The sequence below is a fragment of the Globicephala melas genome, chromosome 13, assembly GCF_963455315.2.
Source record: "Globicephala melas chromosome 13, mGloMel1.2, whole genome shotgun sequence".
In the NCBI taxonomy this organism is placed as follows: Eukaryota; Metazoa; Chordata; class Mammalia; order Artiodactyla; family Delphinidae; genus Globicephala; species Globicephala melas.
Window position 1 is genome coordinate 65,008,682 of NC_083326.1, and position 21,088 is coordinate 65,029,769.

Here is a 21,088-nt window from a genome sequence, read left to right on the forward strand (position 1 = left end):
GACCCTCAGCCCCTCCTCTGGACTGCCCCAGCGACCCATCCCACCCCCCACTCTGCTCCTCCCGACGGGGCGGACGGGGGATCCCTGTAAAAACACAAGGCAGTCTCTCCTATGCTCAAAACCTTCCTGCAGCAGGCCAGACATCTATCTCAGTTCGGAGCTGGAGTCCAAGTCCTTCTGTGGCCCCGAGGCTCTGCGACCAGCCCTGACCCCGTGACCTGCCCTCATGCTCCCTCCACTCCCCACTCCTGACCCCCAGTCTTCCTGCTGTGCTGTCCCGACAGCTCAGGGCCTCTGCACTGGCTCTTCCCTCCACTGGGAACATCCTCTGTCCAGAGAGCCACTGCATCCACTCCAGCGGCTCGAGGGTCCCCTCCTCAGAGACCCCCCCGCCCATCCTATTTATGACGCCCCAAACACACACAGCATTGTTGCTTTCTAACCTGCTGTGTGACTCGTTTATCACGTTTCCCACCCCATCATGCTTACAGACGCTGGCTCCATGGGGCAGGGGCTTTACGGGGCAGGGGCTCTGGTCTGTTTGTCACTAATGCGTCCCACGGCCCAGAAGTAACCGGCAGGAAGCAGGTGCTGATAAATCCACCCCAGCCCTTTGTACTGAGTGAGGGAGGGGCCAACTCAGGGCAAGGAGGGGCCCGCGGGGACTTCTGGGAAGTCTTCTAGCAAGGCCTTTTGGCCTTCCCCCGATAGACACGGACACGGTGGTGCGTGGCCCGGACCGACCCTGACTCTGCCCTGCTTCTGAGCCCCCCACCCAGGGTGTCCCCCCATCTGGTGAGCCTATGAGCGCTGCGTTTCTGCGGCTGCCACTGAAACCACGCCCCCATCCGTACCCTGAGGCCCCCTCACAGGCCCTGCCCCCCATCCCTGGCCTCCTGGCCCAGCCCCAGCCGTCCTGAGCCAGTGAGGGGTACGCGTCCCAAAGTCCTGGTCCCTCCAGAGCTGGGGATGCAGCTCACCCTTCTGCCCGGTCCCCAGCAGCCACACCCTCCACCACTCGGCACCGGCCCTCCATCCCTCCATCTCCTGCTCCAGGAGAGCCCAGAACCACCAGCAACAAGACTAATGCACCTGGAGACCGAGGTCGCGTGGGGCTGAGCCCAGCCAGGGAGCTGGAGCTGGGATAGTGGGTGCATCGAGGTCGTGGAGCTTCCTGGAGGCAGAGGGTGGTGCTGGGGGTTCAGGGCGGCCCCGTCTGTGCCTCCCTCTTCCCCGCCACAGGGTAGGGGCAGGGGCAGGGCCAGGGATGTGCATGCGTGCGTGGTGTTAACACACAGGAAATCGATGCCTGGCACTGGCCCACTGTTTAAGGGAAATGAACAGATTTTGGCCGAGGACAAAGAGAGTTTGATTAATCAGAAATTGGATAATGGAGGCAACACTCTAATTATTTTTCTTCCCAGCATTTTATCGAGAAATATGTTTGCACAGCATAACAGAGGTAACAGAGCGGGTGAGGGGGGCGACCACGCTGGAGGAAAGCCCAACTCAGGGACAGAGCCACTGCACCCAGAAGCACTGAAGAGGGCCAGATAGTAGGCTGGCTGGCGGTGGTGGTCTCTCTGTGGGGCCACAGGAAGCAAGAGGGGACAGGTGGGCAGGCCAGAGGCCACACACAGTGGGACAGCTGGGGTCACAGAGGATGTACCATGCAGGGGCAGGGAGGAGGCGCGAGGGCCAGGCCCTCGGTCAGCACAGAGGTAGACGACCTGAGAAAGGTCCTCAGGTGGGGCCTGCTCCTTCCCTGGTCTGGCCCCTTCCACACCACCCTGCCCTGCCCCGCCCACAGCCTCGCTGGCACAGTGGCGGGGCAGGGATGGGGCGGGGCCGGGGTGGGGGGCGTGCACAACACTAGCTGGGGTCACGGGGGCCTGCTGGAGCCAGGGTGAGAGCTGCAGGTGGCAAATCCTTGACAGGGTCTTCAGGGGCCCCTCCTGGCAGCCTGGAGCCTTTTCTCATCTTCATCCCTGGTGAAGCCTGATGACCCATCCTTGGGAGCCTGGGACTCACACCACCGCCCTGCCCGTCACCCACCCCCTCCTCCTGCACTGTCCCCACTCCTACAACACCTGGAGCTGGAACCACACCGGTCAGCACGACCAGGGGTTACCTGGTCTCCCGGCTCCAGGCAGGCTTCTTGGGGCTCTACGCCAAGCAGAGCTGAGCACGAGGCTCAGTCACCTGCTCATTCACTCGACAGGGTACGGAGAGGCTGCCATAGGCAGGAGGATGAGTTGCAGCTGCTGGGCAGGAGGGAGGGCGCGGCGGGTGGGCTCGAGCAGCCCCTGGTAAGAACGGCTAAATCCCGCGTCCTGTACCACCGCAGACACCACTGATCAACCACGACCACTTTCCTCTGAGCCACCACACAGCCTCAGAATCCTTCTCAACACTGCTTTTGGCAGCCCCTCAGGGCTGGAGTAAGAAATGAAGACTACCTGCACCCTCGACCCAGCCTAATCTGAAGGTGAGGATACACAGGCCCAGAGTGAAGAGGATTCACCGTGTCTACACTGTAGGCGGAGCTGGGACTAGGCCCAGGTCTCCCAGCTTCCCATTCAGTGTTCTTTGCCCTTCACCAAGCTCCCTGCTGAGCTCATCCTGGAGCACAAGGGCTGTCTGGAAAGCCCACTTGGTCATCATGTGGTCACTGTGGGCGCCATGGTCCTTTCCCACCACCAGGATCTCCCCTCGCCTTCCGAGGACACTTTCCCATGGACGCGACTCTAAATGTCATGACCGCAAATCTCCCAGACTGACTAGGCCTCACCGAGTCACACGGCGTCACTGAGGGACCACTGTCAGCCGGAGGCGTCTGACCCCCGGTGGGGGACCCGGGCAGCGTGAGAAGCTGGGCAGCCTGCCTGCCTCTGGCTCGTGAGTGAACCGGTCGGGCCCGATGGGCACCCGGCCAGTGGTTGTCCACCTGCGCGTGGTTTGTGTTTGTCCACCGGCAGGCACACCTCGCGGGGGCAGAGGACTGGGCTGGAGCCACAGTTCTCCAACGTGAAGGCTGCAGCCACCAGAAGGCCTGCTCACCTGCCACGTTCGTGGCCCCCTTTGACAGCCGTTTCCTGGCTCCCTGCTGAGTGCTAGGCCGGGCTCTGGGGGCCAGATTCTCAGTGATGAACAGCAGACGAAGGTCTTGACCTCGCAGAGCTTATGTTCAGGTCCAGGAGAGAGACGGAGAATAAGCACAGACAAAGAAAACAGGCAGCGGTTACACTGGGGTACGTGTAGGAAGGGGCACAGGATCTGTGCGGGTGTGGACACAGGTGCTGTTCTGGACAGAGGCCCCCAACGGGAAAACAGAATTAGGAGGCCTGAGAGCCTCCTCCTGGACACCCCAAGTTGTGTGTGGACCCTGCCTGAGAGCCGCTGGTGAGAAGAAAGAGCAGCTGTGATGATCCAGTCCTCCCAGTGGAAAGGACCAGGCCACGGCCAGAACCTTAGCACTGGCCCCGGCGCCACACCGGCCTCCAGCACAGCTGCCCCACCAGTCAGCCCTCCTGGACCCCTGGGGACCCCGGGGTGGACGGAGGCAGGCTGCCTGCAGGAAGTGGGGGCCGCTCGGGCTGCTGAGAAGCCCTCAGGGTCCCTGGACACCCACCCGGGGCCCGGGCGGCCGGTGCCCACGCAGGAGCCACCCCACCTCCCCGGGTCCGAGCCTCCTCCACCGAGAGGAGAAAACCGAAGTAAAAATAGGCCCCTTCTTGGCGGAACTGGCTGTGAGAGGAGAAAGTGAGCGTCGCTGCCCTCCCCAAGAGCCTGCCCGGGGGCTCTGGGGGACACGACACATGCGGCCGCTCCCCTCCACCCAACGCCACGACCTGACTGCCACCACTCCCAGGGCAGGGGGCTCGGCGAGGCAGGGGCTCCTTCTGCAGCTGGGCTCTGACTGCTGCCGCATGGCCAGTAGAGGCGGGGGCGGGGGGAGCCTGGGGAGGGTGCGTGCTGGTCAGTAGCTGCTGGAGGGTGCGCTGGTCTCGAGAGTCTGCAACCACTTCCCCTACCCCACCCCCAGCACGGCACCGCGGATTTTAACAGCCTCACTCCTTAGCACTTTCTGATGGATTCTCCGGGGACATCTCTAAAAGAGAGTTATACCTTAATTTAGAAGCAAATAACTCAAAACTCTGTGATGTAGCAGGTTCCTTCGGAAAAGAGACGAACTCAAGGAAGCCATTGTGTGTGAGGCCACCCGCCACATGCACCCGCTCCTGCCAACAGGCTGCCCAGTCCTCTACCAGCTGGCTGTGTCTCCTGCCCGAGGGATGGAGGCCAGGGGTCCACGGACAGAGGGGGAGAAGCGCCGCTCACAGAGGCCAGGGTGCAGCCCCCGTGGCCCCAAGTGCCTGACACAGCCCACCTGCCCATGGGAGGCAGGTGAAGGGCAAAGTGGACGCCAGCCCGGGGCACCGTCCTGGCAGCCACCACGACCACCACAACTGGCCTTCCCGGGCGTGCACATGCGCGCCATGCCCAGCCTGACACTCTGCTGTCACTGTCCTGAAATGCTTAATCATTTTTAACAAGGGACCCCCAAACTGTGTAGCCAGTCCTGCCCATGTTGCTTAGCCCCCATGCACCCCAGGCCTACTGCAGGGGACCCACCCTCCCAGGAACACCCTCCTGTGCGGCCCCTGGAATCTCAGCTCAGCTCTGAGCCGTGGGGCCCGAGGCCTGGCTCTGCCCCTTCTGGCCCCACCTGTCCTCAATCCCTGAGTGACCTTGCTGGCCCCTGCCCCCCAACTCTTGGTGGGGGGACTCCAGGTCTCCAGCTCCAGCCTGATTCTCCCCTCTGACTGCCACATAGGCCCATGTCCACCTGGGTCTAACCCAACTCCCAATTCCCCACCTCTCGCGATGCGTCTGTGTCTTCCTCCTCGCCAAGGCCAACTCTGTCCTTCCAGAGCAGTCCTTTCCTCTTCTCCATCAGCAGGTCCTTGTTAAGCTAAATCCTGCATCCAACCACTTCTCAGTACCACTCCTGCTCCCACCCCAGTGGGCCAGCAGCCCCTCATCCTGAATGCTGTAGCGGCCCCCATGCCATCTGCCAGACGGGTCTTTTAAAAGCATAATCCTACCTGACCTGCTCCACAACCCCGCCCCCCCCATCCCGGGCTCCAGCCACCTGACCTTGGGGGGCAGGGTGACCTCCAGCTGCAGAGGTGCATTGGCCTCAGGGCCTTTGCACCTGCCATCCTCCCTCCTGGTGCTCTTCCGTTGGTCTCACAACTCACCCATGGCCTCTCCATGGTGCCGCGCCAACGGCCCTTCCACACAGGACCCCCACCCCCTTCTGCTTTAGGCTCTTCACGGCCTTTGTCCTGCCTGGCATTCAGCTACTCGGGTGTTTGTCAGCCTTCCGGGTCTCACGGAGCGCCACAGGAGTGGGTGCTGTGTGCCCTGCCCCCTGTCGTGTCCCTGTGCCGGGCACGGCCCTAGCCCTTGCAAGTGCTGGTAAAGACCAGCCGAAGGAACGAACGGCTGAGCCGAGTGAACGGGTGAGGTTCCGTTCCCTTGGCTCCCCCGCGAGCCCAGGGATCCAGATGGTCCCTGTGAGTTAGTCCCTGTCAGTTCGCTCCTGGGAGGCGCCTCCCCTGCCAGCGTGGATGTGGGGAGGACCGTGCGGGGATGGGCAGGGCACTCTTGGCTCTGTTTGTGGTGAGGATGAGGAGGCTCATAGAGGATGGGGCTGGGCGGGGGGCCGGGGGGGAAGCAGGGCCAGGCCTGACCCAGGTCTTCTGCCGCCTCCACTGGGACTCCCCGCCTCCACCGCCCCCGAGTCTGCACAGCTGTCAGGCCACCGCTCTGGGCTCCTACCTGGGCTGACTCTCAGCGTCTGCCCTGATGCTTCTGTCCACTTCCCTGTGCCCTCTGCCCTGCCAGCCCACAGGACTGCCCCTGGGGCTCAGTTAGCCCGGGTTTCCTTCCTGAGGGTGCAGTGTGCTAATCTGCCTCCTCCAGGGTTCCTGCAAGCCCAGCCATGGTCGGCAGTAGGGAGAATACCCTACAGCCGCACAGAATTTTGGGTCTTCAGAGGGCCAGCACAGGGCAGTTAGGGCTGCCGTGTCCTCACGACCAGCGGGGAAAGTGCGGCACTTGGTCATCGCATGTGCACACGAGACAGCCACGCGGCTGGGCTGAGGCCACTGGGGCCACACCCTGAGTCTGAGGCCAGCCTTCCCTGCCGTTCGCCCCTGCATCCACCGGCCTCCCTGCAGGGGCCCTGGGCAGCCTTGTCAAGTTCTCCTGCTTACCCAGAAGTTCCTCGAATTGCCCTAGAAGCTCCTGAGAGCCAGTCAGGGTGCTTCTCCTCCTGGGACTCCAGGAAACAGAAGAGCTGAGGAGCTGGGGACAGAACGGGGAATTCATTCCCCGTGTCCCAAATCTGGAGTCTTATGGCAGGCCCCCAGAAAGGGGCCGGGCGACAGCATGGAGCAAGGCAGCTCCATCGTGCTGAGCACGCACCCTCAAGAGGGCAGGCAGGGGCCCTGCTCTCCTTGCAGCAAGCTGGGCCTCGGCCAGAAGCCAGTGTGTGGCTGGGGGTGGGTCAGGGAGGGGGCACGCTACACAGATGAGTGACAAACAGCCCCTTCAGAGGGAAAAACCTCCCCGGCAGCGGGCAAGCGAGCAGATCTACAGCAGAAGGTAACACCAGCCTTCCGAGGGGGAGGGACTGTTTTATTCACCTCCCATCTCAGAAAATCAGCGTCTGGTACAACACACAAGAGCTTTAAGCCAAATGCCAGTGTCTTGTCCATCGACCCTGAAGCACGGGGAATGCTGAAGGCGCACCACTGCATCCGGGCATGGCTAGGCCCTCCCTCGCCATCAGCCGCTGCACGGAGACTCCCACGTCTCCACGGTTACTGCTCACGAACGTCCACGCCCCAAAGGGACAGAGCCACCAGCTCAACATCATCCTCCATGCTGGCCAGGAAGGAGGCCAGGGGTTGGTTACCCAGGACCCTGGCCCTGCCTGGAAGCGTGGTCCTATTCTGCGAGCAGCCCTCGGGGTCTTCCCAGCTCTTCTCCAGGCCCACTCGGTTCTGGGTCATGGAGCTGCTCTTTGCACAGGTGAGGAGACTGCGGCCACCACTGAAGCAGGCGCCAGGGTCATCCATTTCCCCCAGCGGCCCCAGCCCTGGGCAGCCTCCGCCCTTTCCCGCCTGACCTCCTGTGCTCCTGCCAGACTGGACTGCCTGAGCGCCCTCTCTGTGTCTCCGTCCCCGTTCTCCCCTCTGCCCGCAATGCCCACCCCAACTGTGACCGTGTCCTTCAAGCTCCAGTTCAAATGTCACTTTGCCCACAGGCCCATCTGACCCCGGCCCAACTTGGGGCCCCAACACCCACCTTCAGGGCTGGGTTCTCTGAGCAGAGATGCTTCTCCCCCTGGGGGCGGTGAGTCAGTCCCAGGAGGGCAGGGCCAGTTCACTCCCACCCCAGCACCAGGCCCCGGGGGGAGCAACTGCTCAGTAAACATTTGCTTAATTGAATTTGGCCAAGGAGCCTTTTCCAGACTGAGCAGAAGGCAGAGGGACTCGATCCCCAGGGCAGGGAGATCACTTGGGCAGAAAGGGGCGGTCAGGGGACAGCTGCCTCCCCAGACCAGCAGATTTCCCCCCAGGCGGGTCCCTCCATCCCCAGACACGGACTCCCCGGCCTGGGCGCCGCCTTCCCATCCTCTTCTCTGGTCACAGAGAACCCCAATTCTCGACCTCAGCAGAATCCTGCCACCAACGCCCAGAGAGACTCAGCGCCGCCCTGAAGCCAGAGCCCCTCGGGTCCCCGGCAGGACGCTGAGCCCCGGCCCGAGGCCCTCACCCCCCCAACCCCAAGCCCCCACCGCCTTTTAAGGGAAAAAATATCGAGCCGGGAACCTATCACAATCGCAGCGGGTCGATACTCGCCTCTCGCTCTAAATGCCTCCGAGGAACCTGCTCGCTGCAAGAGCGGTGACCGAAAACGGCGAGCCGTGCGTCCCTGGGCCCAGGCCTCCGGGGCCCTCGCCTCCGTTTCAGCCCAGGCCACGCGCCGGCGCTCCCGCCGTCCCCCGGGAGACCCCGCCGGGCGCCTCTCCCGTAGGTCGCCGGCCTGGCTCCGCACCAGCAGCTGCCCTGCGCCCCTGTCAGCCCTCCTGGGCCCGGGCGCCCCTCCCAGCACCTGCCTACCCGCGGCGCCCCTGCCCACCGCGCGGGCACACCCGCCGCGCCGCCCCCACCTGGCCCGCATCCCGGCCGTCGCGCCCGGCGCCCCCCGCCCGGGCGGGCCCCGGCACAAAGGCCCGGGAGGGGTTCGGTGCGGGCGGGTGGGCTCCCGGCCGCGCCCCCCGTCCCCAGGTCCGCCGCACGCCCCGGCCGCGGGGCCGCTCACTCACCTCCGGGCCGCGGCGCGGTGCGTGGCCGAACTGCTCCGGCGGCGCGGGCGGGGCGGCGAGCGCGGGCCTGGGCGCCCTCGTTCCGCACGACGCGGGCGGCGGCGCCCGCGCGGGGACGTGACCAGGCCGCGGGCGGCGCACACGCTCCGCCGGCCTGGCTCCCTCCGCCCGCTCTCCCGCGCCGCCCGCGCCGCCGCCCGCGGGTCCGCCCGCCCCGCGCCGCGCCGCGCCGCCGGGAGGGGGCGGAGCCGCGAGCGCAGCGCGTTGCCGGGCCAACCGCGGGCGGGGAGCCGCGCGTCCGCCGGGGTCCACGCTCAGGGCGCCACAGCCCCGCCAAGAGCGCCGGCCCGTCGCCCATTGGGTGCGAGAGGCTGACGGACGCGCCCGCGGACCAATGACGATGGGAAGGGGCGGGGCCGCGGCTCCGCGCGTGCCGCGGTCCGGCAGCAGCTGCCACCGCCGCCGGCCACGGGGTCCCTGCGATCCCGCTGAGCCGAGGCCGGGCGCCCACCCCCCGGGACGCCGAGCCGGAGAGCAGTGAATGGCCCCGGCCCCGCCCGTCTTCCCGGCCCAAATTCGAACCCTGTCTGCCCTTTCTGAGCTCCGCGACCTTGGACAACGGACTGACCTCTAATGAGCCTGTTTGCAAAGTGGGGCTAGTGGCACCTGCTTCCCTGAGTTGTCGCGACAGTAGGCTAGGACGTGTGAAAGGGCTGTACAAATCCTAAAGGTTTACGCCGGTGACGTTTTGCAGCGATGGGAGGGGGCATTAGTCATCTTTGCTGCTTGTGCCTGCAGCGGGTAAGGGCTCTTCAGGGTCCCTGGCAATCCTGGCCCCGGAAGGTTGCCTTAGAAGGGAGGACAGGAGGGGGGCCCAGGAGCGGTCCCCCAGACCAGAGAGGCGGGAGGGAGCCAGCTCAGTTGAGGCTAGGGTCCCATGGGCGCCTTTGGGAAGCTCACAGAAGGCATTGGTACTCAGCAAAATGCACCAAAGGGTGCCTGCCAACTTCTGCTTTCAATTTCAGGGGGAGCCAATCTGTGGGCCTCAGAACCGGGAGCCCCTCACTCCTGTGCGTTAAAGACTCAGGCCAGAACCAAGACATTAGTGCCACTCTGTCCTTTCCATCACTGTAACCTGAAGCTCTGTGCACCCCAGAGCATCCAGGTAAATGCAGATGCTCCCCGCTAACACTTCCCTATCACCCCACACCTCCATGGTCCTATTACTAGGATCACCCCACTGGTGGGCAGAAGCACTGGAACGGACCGTTGGCAGAGGGAGATAGGGCCAGGCCTGTGGTCAGAAGGCAGGGACCACCTCTGCCAGCTGGACACTGTGGCATCTCAATGTCATCCGCTAACCTCTCTGAGAGTGTTTCCTCTGCTGTGAAATGGAGACCATTGCACTACATCCCCCAGCGAGGTTGCCCACCTGTGAAGGTGCTGCCTAAATGGTCAGAGACAGGACAGATGTTGGTGATGGGCATCTTGAGGCGGACCTAGACTAGGCCTGGCACATGCTGGCTCGGGGTGGCCCCTGAGGCCCAGTGGAAAGTGGCCGACTTCCGGGGGCTGCTTTGTGTGCGTGTCCTCCACACCGCCAGGCTGGGTCAGGCTGGGCCTCTGCCCAGAGGTCCACTCAGAGGCCAATGGCCGTGGTAGCAGGAAGGAAACAGGCACAGGCCCTGCCCTGGGGGTGAGTTATTTCACCTGGATGAGCCTCAGTTCCCTCTTCTATCAAAAGGAGACAAATATAACAATAGATGGTCCCTAGAGGGTGATTCCAACAGGAGATACATGTTGACACATGTTCAGAGATGGTGAGGGCAACTGGGGGACCAGGGGTCAGAAGTGAGCTGTTTGCAGGGGCAAACCTAGCTGCAAGCATGGGAAGACCCCGCACAGCAGTCCGGGTGTGAGATGAGGGGCTAGCCCACGGAGGGGCCCAACGGGGCTGGCTGCTGCCCCCTCCCCTGACCCTGGAAGTGAGAGCTCCCCCAGGGTCAAGCAGGGATTGTAAGCCTTCAACCAGCAAGCATTTACTGATGACCTCCTCTGCGCTTGGCACAGTCCTAGCATTTAGACAGACCCAAGCCTGCCTGCTAGAACCTCTGCACGATAGTACCCCCGTGATGGTTGTGCGAAGCCTGGAGGGGGAGACCCATCAGGGCTCTGTGGCAGGAGGAGCAGGATGGAGGTGGCCCATGACCTGGGGCGGGAGGAAGCACGTTCCACGGTGGGGAAGACGCTGTGCAAGAAGGAGTGTGAGGCCTGGATGAACCCAGAGGACCAGTGCGGCCAGAGCCGTGAGGATGCCACAAGGCCAGGCTGGGGTGAGGCAGGGAACAGTCGCTGCGGGCTGGTGGCCCTTGTGTAGGATTGGGGCGTCGGCCTAAGAACTACTGGAGAGTTTGAAGATTAGCTTTTTAAATTCGAGAAGGAGGATGGCAAGTTTTTGTTTCATGTTTATTTACGGTAGGCCCGGTCCCACAGGGTGCGTCGTTCTAAATGCAGAATCAAGTAAAAATGTCAGCTAGACAGCCCAGAGAAAATAAGAAAGCGGAGAAGTCAGTCCATGAGGCTGAGTTCAGCCTAGGCCGGGGGTTGGCCGGGCAACCTGGCGTCAGTGGATGGCCGTGTGGTGTCTGCAGCCTGAGAGGAGCTGCCCCTGGTGGAGGGGAAAGGGGGGATGGTGGGGGCCGAGGACCACGTTGTGCGGGATGCTGGAGGGAGGGGGGGTGCTTGCTAAGCACATGGAGGAGCAGCCGGAGAGGTGGAAGCGGGGAGCTGAGGTCCCAGGGCCACGGGGGGAGTATCTTGGGAGGAAAACATGGTCAGCATGTCACGTGCTACTGAGGGGCCGAGTAAGCTGAGGACAGCAAGGGTTCCCCACGAGCAAAGGCAGGCACGAGGGTGGGTGGGGTCAGTGGGGGACACATGAGGCTAAAGCTGGGCGGGCGGGTTGAGATAAGGCACGGTGGGGCCCGGGCGCCAGGCGCGGATGTGTGCTCCCGGGGCTGAGTCCTCACTTGCCAGGAGAACGGGACCGGGAGACCACAGCTCGGCTCCGAGGAAGAAAGGGGAAGGGGGCTCTGGTGATTGAGCCCACCCAGCACCTCACCAACCAGCAGGGAGAGCTGGCCGACAAGGGGCCCTTTGAGGTGGCCCCCAGGAAGTGGCCAAACCTCAACCCCAGGGGTTCTACTCCAGGGGCATAGTGACCCTCAATCCCAGCTGAGCTTTGTGGCCCATCAACCAGCCCATCCTGGCCCAGTAGCCATGCCAGTCTGGGCCCTCCCCGAGCACACTCGAGCCTCCTACCGTTGCCCCTCTGCCCCACAAGGCCCGGCTCCCCCAGGCCTCCCTTCCTGCACATCCAGAGCCCCTAGGACCTGGAATTCCTCATCTACATGTGTCAACCCAGGCAGTAATGACCGGTCCCCGGAGACTCTCCCACTGGTCTCCCCACTGCCCGAGGGTGCCCCCTCCTGGCCGGCTCTTCTCCATGCCCCACCTGTCCTGCTCACCCCAACCCTGCCAGCCGGGTCTAGGCTGTTGGGGGCCTGGTGGGTTTCTCTGATTTGTTTCTTTTTGGGGGTCTGTGCACCACCCCACCCCAACTAGAACAAGGCTTTGCAGATCTGGGTTAATTATAAATAGCCAGGCCTGCGACTCTCCTTTTAGCTGAAAAGAAGCAAAGTGAACGAGCAGAGAGGCACACCCGGCACGCGTTTTATTTTTAATCTCCCTCTGTCTCAAAATGAACTGGGTCCCGGTGCTCAGCATTTCTAGGAGCAGAGGCCCAGGACGAATGCCTGGGAAACAAAAACCCGGGCGGCTGAAGGCCTGGCCTCTCCCCATCTGCTGTGTGACCTTGGGCACTAGAGTTGCCCCTCTGGGCTTTGGTTTCCTCAGCAATCGGGGGAGCAGTGGAGGTGATCACCTCCAGCTTCCGGCCTTGACTCCCTCCCTCTGCCCTCCCCCCAGCCTGTGCCCATCCTGTCGCTCCCACAGCAGCACCCTTCCCTGGGCTTTCCCGGGAAGCCCAGACCCGGGTGCAAGTGAGGCCACCATCGAGCCCTGACTGACAATGCACAAATCCCTCACCCCCTGCCTTTGCTCAGGTGGCCCTCTGTCAGGAACATTATCCCTCCATCGGTCAGCACAGTCCTTCTTGGAAGGTCAAATTGTCACCTCTGCCCTGTGAGCTGGACAGTGGCCGTCCAGGTCGTGGCCGAGCGAGACTGTGGCCGGGGCAAGCAGGTAGCCTGGGGGCCGGTGCCTGAGCCAGAACTGGAGCCAGAGCAGGAGGCCCAGATGTGCTGTCTGGTGGTGGCCCGGCCGGAGGGCAGGGCTGAAGGGGAGAGAGGCCTCAGGCCACCAGGAGAGGTGGCTTCCGGACCACTGACAGGTGTTCCTGCAGGGCAGGGACTGTGCAGCTTTTATCTCTGTATCCTGCTCCTCAGCCCTCACCCCCAACCACAGGCTTGCCTGCAGCTGGAACTCAATGTTGGTGGCATTTGGGAGACTCTCGCTGTGCCAGGCTTGGGTGTCTGGGCACATGGTGACAGTCCCTTACACAGAGCACTTTCCCACCCCCTACTCCACTGGTACTGCACAACCCCCTTCCAGGTGGGCTTGTATTAATAATGAGGAAACCAGGTTCAGAGAGGGTAAGTAACTTGTCTAAGGTCACATAGCTGGATGCATTTAGGAGTCCAACTAGCCTTTTTTTTTTTTTTTTAATCTGTGTATATTAAATCTTAAAAAGCCCAGTACTCTTGAAGCAGCAGGAAACTGCTTTTCCTGTGTTGTGAGCACCTGAGAACAAATGGACAGAGCTAGCAGCTCCACCCGACACCCCAGTGAGAAGCTGGCCAGGGACACTGGAGCCTCTGGACATGCTGCCCTGCCTCTCCACCCCCTAGCCCCAGGCACCTGCCATTTCATGTCCTTGGGGAGTGAGGGTGGAAGGCTGGGTGGTGTCTTCAAAGAGGAAATCCCTGGGGCTTCCCTGGTGGCGCAGTGGTTGAGAGTCCGCCTGCCGATGCAGGGGACGTGGGTTCGTGCCCTGGTCCGGGAGGATCCCACATGCTGCAGAGCGGCTGGGCCCGTGAGCCATGGCCTCTGAGCCTGCGCGTCCGGAGCCTGTGCTCTGCAACGGGAGAGGCCACGACAGTGAGAGGCCCGCGTACCACAAAAAAAAAAAAAAAAAGAAAGAAATCCCTGGTGCTAATTGGCACTCAGAGACCTTTAGGCTAATGAACCTGTTTACTTGTCTCTCTAGAGTAAATTAGACAGTTGAGCTGGGAAGGCGGAAGACAGAGGCGTCCACTGGTGGCACCTCCATGGGGGCTGTGGACGGCTTCACGGTGGGCAGCCTGGGCTGCTGGGGAGGCCGGGGAGAGGGTGGGCTGTCGGGCAGTAGTGACACCTAGAGCGGCAGGGAAGGGCCACCCTCCCCGGTGCCCACTCTCTTTCTGTGGCGGCTGCTCTGCCAGCAGTTCTGGGCACTTGTGAGCACCCTTGGGCTGCCGCCTGGGCCATCTCTGGGGTCTCCTCTGGGCAGCCAGCCATGTACTGACTCCCCACGTGGGAGTAGAGGCTGGAAGGAGTGAGGCAGAACCGTTGACAGTGGAAGGGGGGTGCCTCGCTGCATTTTCTCCCAGCTGTGCCATGTGGAGCCCCCTCCCTGAGCGCCACCGGGCACCTTTAGACCCCTTGGCCGGACTCTGTGGATTGCCCACTAACTGTGGTTGGGGGTACAGCTCTTTTTACATAAGATGCCGGCCTGTTCACTCTAAATCTTCTACCTCAGACTCCACTGCAAGCTTTCTTCCTGTCCCCACGGCTGGCCAGGCTGATCTGCGGCTCCAGCATCACAGAGATGTTTCAGATGGGAAGGAGGGGATTGACGGGTACCCCATCCTTCTCTCTGCTGCACCATGGTTGGCGGGGGAGGGAGGCTCCCCGTGTGCCTGGGCCCTGCAGAGGTGGCTTCTGCTTCTCAGGCCGCTGTTTCAGGCTGGTGCCCCCAGTAACAGGCGACCAAAGGCTGGACCTTGGGGGTCCTCGTGGTTCTCACCCCAGCTTGTCACCCACGGCCACATGCTGGCTGCTTGGGCCCCCTGCCTGGCAGCCCGAGGGGGGGATTTGCAATTTATCTTGTCAAATACCACCCCCTCGCCAGCCCTCCAGCTCCCAGCACAGGTGACAGGTGGGGGGTGGCCCACTGGCCCACCCTCAGCGCCCCTTCCTGTCCTGCAGGGGCCAAGGGCATTGTCAACAGCAGCCTGATCCCCTCGCTGGTGGGGAAGCTGCAGACGGAGGAGGAACGGATCCAGGAGCTCCTCCTGGACACGCTGGCCGCCTGCCTGATGGAGGACGCCACCGAGGCACTGGCCAGCCGGGTGGTGCCCTTCCTGAAGGAGAAGCTCCTGAGCGCCAACAGCAACATCCGGAGCAAAGCAGCCCAAGCACTAATCGCAGTCAGGTGAGGCCTGGGCGGGGACAAGGGACGGAGCGGGGAGCGCAGGAGTGGCGCCCCAGGCCCCTGCTTCCCCTCACCTGCTTGTGTCCTGGGGGAAGAGGAGCCCGCCACTGGGGCACCTGCATGCCCAGGCCTGGGTTTAGCCCTGACAGTCCTGTGTCCCAGGAAGCCCCCACTCCCGGCAAAAACGAGAGGGCTGTCCCCCTCGCATGAGGAAGGCAAGCACAGGAGGTACCATCTGCACACTTAGACTTCCTCCGAGGAAGGTCAGGACGTGGAGCTGCGGGCGTCTAGTCACTAGTGACCCAGTGTCACTGTGATCACAGTCTAAATCCCAGCCTGGAGCCTGAGGGTCACAGAGCCTCAGAGCTGCTTTAGCTGTGGCCACCTCCCTTCATTTCACCACCGCTGCTCCTGGGTCTGGCCTTCTGTGGCCCCAGGCCGTGCTCCCAGGTCATCTGAGTGTCGGGGTGGGACCCACACCTCACACCAGTGCTCCTCTGCACCCTGGCGTGGCCACCAGGGATGGTCTCAACACAAGTCCTTTCCCCTGGTGTCCCCCTGGGGTGGTCCTATCCCCCTCTTCCTCCAAGTGCAGCCACCCAGCTGCCCCCTCTCTGGCCCAGCATCCCCCTGGAGGGCAAGAACCAGGTGTGGCAGCACGACATCATCCCCATCCTGGTGCACCTGCTGAAGGACAAGGAAGAGGAGGTGCAGGCCAGCGCAGCTGGGGCCCTCATGTACGTCACAGTGACCACCAAAGGTGAGGCTGCCTGCTGGCTGGGTGTCGGCGCCTTTGGGGTGGGGGGTCACCGCAGCCCCCTAGCAAGCTGAGTACTGCCCCTCCCTGGTCCCAGGCTCCGCCCTCTCCTTCCAGGCCACAGAGGGCCCACCACCTGGGGCCCCTCCCTGTTATTCCCTCTGTTCCCTGGTTTTGGAATTCTTGCATCTGACCCAGGCCTCTTGTGAGCCGAAATTCTGGGATTGATTCGTTTGCCACCCATGAGTCCGTTATGCTGAGGTCTAAGCAAAAACTGGAGCCCTTGCTTCTGCTGCGTTTCTTGATCAATGTTACTTTTCTCAGTGTGGAGGGGGCGCATAGGAGCGTAAGGCTACCTCCCCCATGCGGACTCCCAGCAGCCAGGCTTCCATGCTCAGTCACCTGACCTGGGCGGTAGGAAGGGCCTGGGCTGGTTTCCCCACCTGGAGGCTAGGGTCCCCGCAGGACCTCTGAAAGCTGTCTGACCTTCCCTTGCCTGTGCCAGCCCCACGCTCTGAGCTTCCTTGCTGATCCGCGGACAACTAACTACCTGGGCCTCTGATTCTCAATCAGCAGTCTGCAGATCCCCCCAGAGCTGGGACTCCTTGCCACTCCCCAGTTCGTCCTGACGGTGAAATCTGAGATGCACCAGGGGGGGAGGTTGGGGCCTTCCCAGAGTCCACAGCCCCCTTCTGACTGATCGTGCAGTCAGGGTGCCGACCCCCAGTGTGGGGCTCCCCATGAGCGTGGATCTCCTGGGCGTCCTCAGTGCAGTCAGTGTCTTACCTGGGCTTCCTGTAGGAATGCTTGGAGGGCTGGGGGGCTCTCACGGGGCCCGGACAACATGGGAATTTGGGGGAGATGTGGTCACTTCCCTGAGCTAGCACTCCAGCCGAGGAGCCCTGAGCCCCTGCCACAGGCCAGGCTCTGTGCTGGGCGATGGGGACCCAGACGTCTCAGCCTCTGCTATCTGAGGTTGGCAGGGGCGGCAGAGTGAAGAGTAACCTGGGGGAGACGGTGGGCACAGTACGGGGGCAGAGCATCCTCTGAGAGGGGAGCTAGCAGGGCAAAAGGGGCTGGACGGTCTGGCAGCAAAGAGCAGAGTGCTCGGTGTAGGAGGGTTGGGGGCAGGGGGCAGGGGGCGGCAGCGTGGCATTTCAGCGGGTGAGGGGGTGGGCAGCAAGTAAGGATTAAGGAGGGGCGTCTCCCCTTCTCATTCGATTGGATTTTAATTTTCAAAAGACCCCTCATGCCGCCTTGAGAGGACTGGGTTGCGGGACAGGTACCTGGTGGTTGGGGAGAAGCCGGCTGGGGAGCTTGCAGGGCCCAGGCTGGGGGCAGGGAGGGTGTGGAGCCTGCGTTGGGAGGGCTGGGGGGCGAGGAAGGTGGGCAGGGAACCCCAGGAACGCCTGGCGTTGGTGCCCTGTAGGGAAGTACGCAGCCCTGGACACGGAGGCCATCGGTCCGCTGCTGGAGCTACTGCACTCACCCTTGAGCAAGGCGCGCCTCAATGCCATCAAGGTCCTCACCATGCTGGCCGAGGCCCCCGAGGGCCGCAAGATCCTGCAGTCCCACGTGCCCACCTTCCGGGCCCTCAAGGAGGACACCAGCGCGGCTGTGCAGCGGGCAGCCCAGATCGCCGTCAAAGTCATTGAGTGGAAACCCTGAGCCTCTTACCGGCCCCACCTGCTGACTCCATGCCTGAATACATGTGCTGAATCTCTTCATCTTGGTCTGAATGGCACCTGATGTTTCTGGGGCAGGTCACGGCTCTCCTCTCTCCTGCCAAAGGGGAAATGCCTGGCCCAGAAGGACAGGGTCACAGGCTGAACCCAGGGTCCAGGGCCGGGTGCGAGGCATCCCTGCTGTCTGCTGTGGTCGAGTCCCCTGGGAAAGCACAGAGCAGGGCCAAGCGTCTAGGGACAAGGTGGGGGCAGGGAGCTGGGTGGGGGAAGGAACAGCTGGTCCAGGCAGCACTGCCTGAGCCGGATGCTCAGTGAATAGGCCCATGGGGTGTGGCTGGGTGTGGCCCTGCTCACCAGGTCTGCCCCCTCCCCACGTGGGGCGACAGGAAGGAAGCTCACAGGTGCAACCCCAAGTGGGCACTTGCTGGAGGAGGGTGAGTTGTAAGAGGCCCCCACCCCCACCCCAGGGATGAGAGCTCAGAACAGGGCAGCTCCTTAAGGTCTTCCCCCCAAACAGCTGTGTTCTCCAAAGCCAAGTCACCTTCGTAAGCTCGGGCTGGCCTGAGGCTGGCCTCCCCCACAGCCCTCCCCCTGTTGTCTGCCAGGCCTCCCTCCAGAGAGCTCCCACCTGTGCCTCCACCGGCCTTGCTTCTCCCGCAGTGAAACTGGCTAAGGAGGCTGGAGAGCCCTGGCGGGGGGGGGGGGGGGGTGCGGGGGGTTGGAGGGGAGGAGGCATGGGGACTCCTTGATCTCCCCGACCCAACCTGTCCGGTGGTCTGGCAGGGTTCTGCCCTCTGTTGGAGAAGCTGTAGGAGCAGCTCAGCTTCAGGGCTGGCCTCGTTTGGGCTGAGCCGAAGCTTTAATCTCCCCCATGAGCTTTCTGAGGCTCCCTGCCTCACACCAGGTTTCCCTTGTTACATCACCAAGCAGCAGCCACACTTCCTGAGGGACAGAACCTCCCACAATAGACGCTACCTGCAGAGCTAGAATCCCCAGCTGAGTGCCTTCTTGTAGTCCTTCCAGTGCCTGGGGCCTTCACTTTCCTAGCAGAAACACAGAGACGCTTGCATCCTGGGATTCCAGGATTAGCCCAAGCAGCCCCTCTTGTACTGGGAGGGACCTGCTGCCGGGCCCAGCTGGGGTTTCAGGTTAAATCTCATTCTCAAAAAAGGCCCTGTAAGAGGAAACCTTTCCTCCTTCAGGAAAAAAGGGGCTTGAGGGTCTCCACTTCCTCATCCTGCCTCAACCATAGCACGCTGGCTCCACCCTTACCACCTCCTTGAAGGGCTCTGGACTTCTTGCTGCCAAGTTCCTGTGCTCTTTGTGCTTGGCCCGAGCAGTAACCCAGGTGCCAGTGCTCCCTTCCTGTGGCGGCTGTCTTGGTGCTCCTCCCAGGGCCCTGGTTGTGCCCTTTTAGTCTCCTCTGCAGAAAGAACCCTCTTTCTTAACCTGACATCTCTGTTTGCTCTCTTGCACAATCTCATCTGCCTGATTTGGGCTTCCTCTACCAGGTTCACTTCTTAGCTAGGCTGGTCCACTGTCTTCTCTCCCCTCAGTCTGAGTCTCTAGCGCCAGCCTCTCTGCTGTGTTCTGGACCTTCCATCCAACTTAATACTTACCCTTAAATGTCTCCAGGCAAAAATTAATACCAGTCCTTCACAAACTAATTTAAAAAAATAGAAGAGGGGACAATTCCCAATTCATTCCATGAAGACAGTATTACCCTGATACCCAAACCAGACAAAGACCTCATAAAGAAAGAAAACTATTGACCTCTATGAATATAGACACAAGAACACAACCAAATATTAGCAAACCAAATCCAACCACATGAGAAAATCATTATACACCATGACCAACTGTAATTTATCCCAGGAATGCAAGGTTGGTTTAACACGTGAAAATGAATCAATGTAACGTGTAAGGAAAGAACAGAAACCACATGATCATCTTAATAGATGCAAAAAAAGCACTTGACAAAATCCAACACCCATTCATAAAAAAAACCAAACTAAAACAGAATCAAAAACTCTCAGCAAAATAGGAAAGAGCTGCATTTCCTCAACATGATAACATCTGCAAAAACTCACCGCTAACATCATACTCAACGATGAGGAGACTGGATGCTTTCCCTCTAAGATCAGGAATAAGACAAGGATGTCTGCGCTCACTACTTCTACTTGACATTGTACTGGAGGTTCTAGCCAGGGCAGTTTAGGCAAGATAATGAAATAAAAGGCATCCAGGTTGGAAAGAAAGAAGTACACTATTTCTACTTGCACACTACATGATTTTATATATGAAAAATCCCAAGGAAGACACTTAAAAAATATTAGAACTAATAAATGAGTTCAGCAAAGTTGCAGGATTTTCTGTACATAAGCAATGAACAATCTGAAAATGCGATTAAGAAAAGGGATAGGGGGCTAAGAGGTAGAAACTCTTATGTATAAAATAAATAAGCTACAAGGATATATTGTACAACAGGAAATATAACCAATATTTTAAAATAACTATAAATGGAGTATGACCTTTAAAAATTGTGAATCACTATGTTGTACACCTGTAACTTATATAATATTGTACATCAACTATAACTCAATTAGAAAAAAACCCACCTCATTTACAGTAGCATCAAAAAGAATAAAATACCCAGGAATCAATTTAACAAAAGAAGTGCAAAACTTGAGTGCTGAAAACAAAACACTGTTGAAAGAAATTAGAAGACCTAAATAAATGGAAGGACATCCCATGTTCATGAAGCAGAGGACTTAACATTGTCAAGACGGCAATAAGTATCTTCATGCAACTCAAACTCCACATGTCCCAAACGGTGCTCCACTTTTCTCCTGCACCTGCTCTCTTCCAGTGTGGCCTGTCTTTGGAATTGGTACACCCTCTGCCCACATGTTCAAGCCAGAGAGTCACCCCTGGGCCCTCCCTCCAGAAGTCTAGTACTCGAGTCCTGTTACTTCTAATTGCTGGCTTCTCTTGATGCTGTTCCCTTGTCTTTTCTTTTTTTGCTGCTAACTTGCCTGGATTCCTCTAATAGCCTCCTGGTGGGTGTTCCTGCCGCCCTTTCATCTTCCAGCAGCGGCCAGCAAATCTGATCCCATCCCTTCCTGGCTGAAGTTCCCAGGGACTCAGGATCCCAAAGCACCTGAGGCCTGCAGGTCCAGCCCCTGCCCACCCTGCCCTCCCCACCTCCCCATCTCCCACAGTTCTGCACTCTGGCCTCCTCACACCCTTGCCTCACCCTGTCTTCCCACATGTTGTCCCTCTGTTATCCAGCTAGCTGACCTCCTACTTCAGTCACGGGAGGCCTCCTCCCTGTGGGTGCTCCTGCCACATGCACATGCACAGAGGGCCCATTTACTCGGTCCCCTGGCTGAGCTCAGTCTCCTCCTCTGTGAAATGTGGTTGATTCTGGTCCTTCCACATGGGGTGGCTCCATGGCTTGAACGTGATGGTAACCTGGGCAGGGAAATAGCGGGCCACACGAGGTGCTGGCCATCACCGCTCGTGTTTCATTGTCTACTTCCCTAGACCATGAGCTCTGTCCATGACTGCTTCCCAGCAGTGCTGGCACATAGCAGGCACTCAAAAATGTCAGCTGAAAGACTAAACGAGGGATGGGGGGCTGTCCTGACTGCACCTTCAGAGTGTGACTTTTGCAATGTTGGGTGGGCCTCCCCCAAATCACTTCAAGGCATCTGAAACTTTTTCTAAAGACCCAAAACATTTATTTT

General features: G+C 60.7%; 2 protein-coding genes across 5 annotated transcripts in view; one reads left to right on the forward strand and one right to left on the reverse strand.

The window, feature by feature from the left end:
• The window catches only part of GNAZ (G protein subunit alpha z), a 42,240-nt gene extending 33,731 nt beyond the window's left edge, over positions 1 to 8,509 (reverse strand). Inside the window, exons 1-2 of one of the 3 annotated variants that reach the window (XM_060310237.1) lie at positions 8,405 to 8,422; positions 3,061 to 3,180 (exon numbers count right to left, since the gene is read on the reverse strand). The gene's annotated coding sequence lies outside the window, so the exon portion shown is untranslated. Of the gene's footprint in view, positions 1 to 3,060; positions 3,181 to 7,937; positions 8,124 to 8,404 lie in introns of those variants that run through there. The other 2 variants (XM_030836197.2, XM_070046946.1) reach the window with 2 other exon arrangements.
• The window catches only part of RSPH14 (radial spoke head 14 homolog), a 62,110-nt gene extending 44,780 nt beyond the window's left edge, over positions 1 to 17,330 (forward strand). The window contains exons 1-4 of one of the 2 annotated variants that reach the window (XM_060310239.1): positions 6,773 to 7,104; positions 14,672 to 14,897; positions 15,521 to 15,657; positions 17,084 to 17,330. In XM_060310239.1, coding sequence (XP_060166222.1) covers positions 6,837 to 7,104; positions 14,672 to 14,897; positions 15,521 to 15,657; positions 17,084 to 17,322 — 870 coding nt within the window. In that variant the 5' untranslated portion in view covers positions 6,773 to 6,836 and the 3' untranslated portion in view covers positions 17,323 to 17,330. Of the gene's footprint in view, positions 1 to 6,772; positions 7,105 to 14,671; positions 14,898 to 15,520; positions 15,658 to 17,083 lie in introns of those variants that run through there. The other variant, XM_060310238.1, reaches the window with a different exon arrangement.
• The last annotated feature ends 3,758 nt before the right edge of the window (positions 17,331 to 21,088 follow it).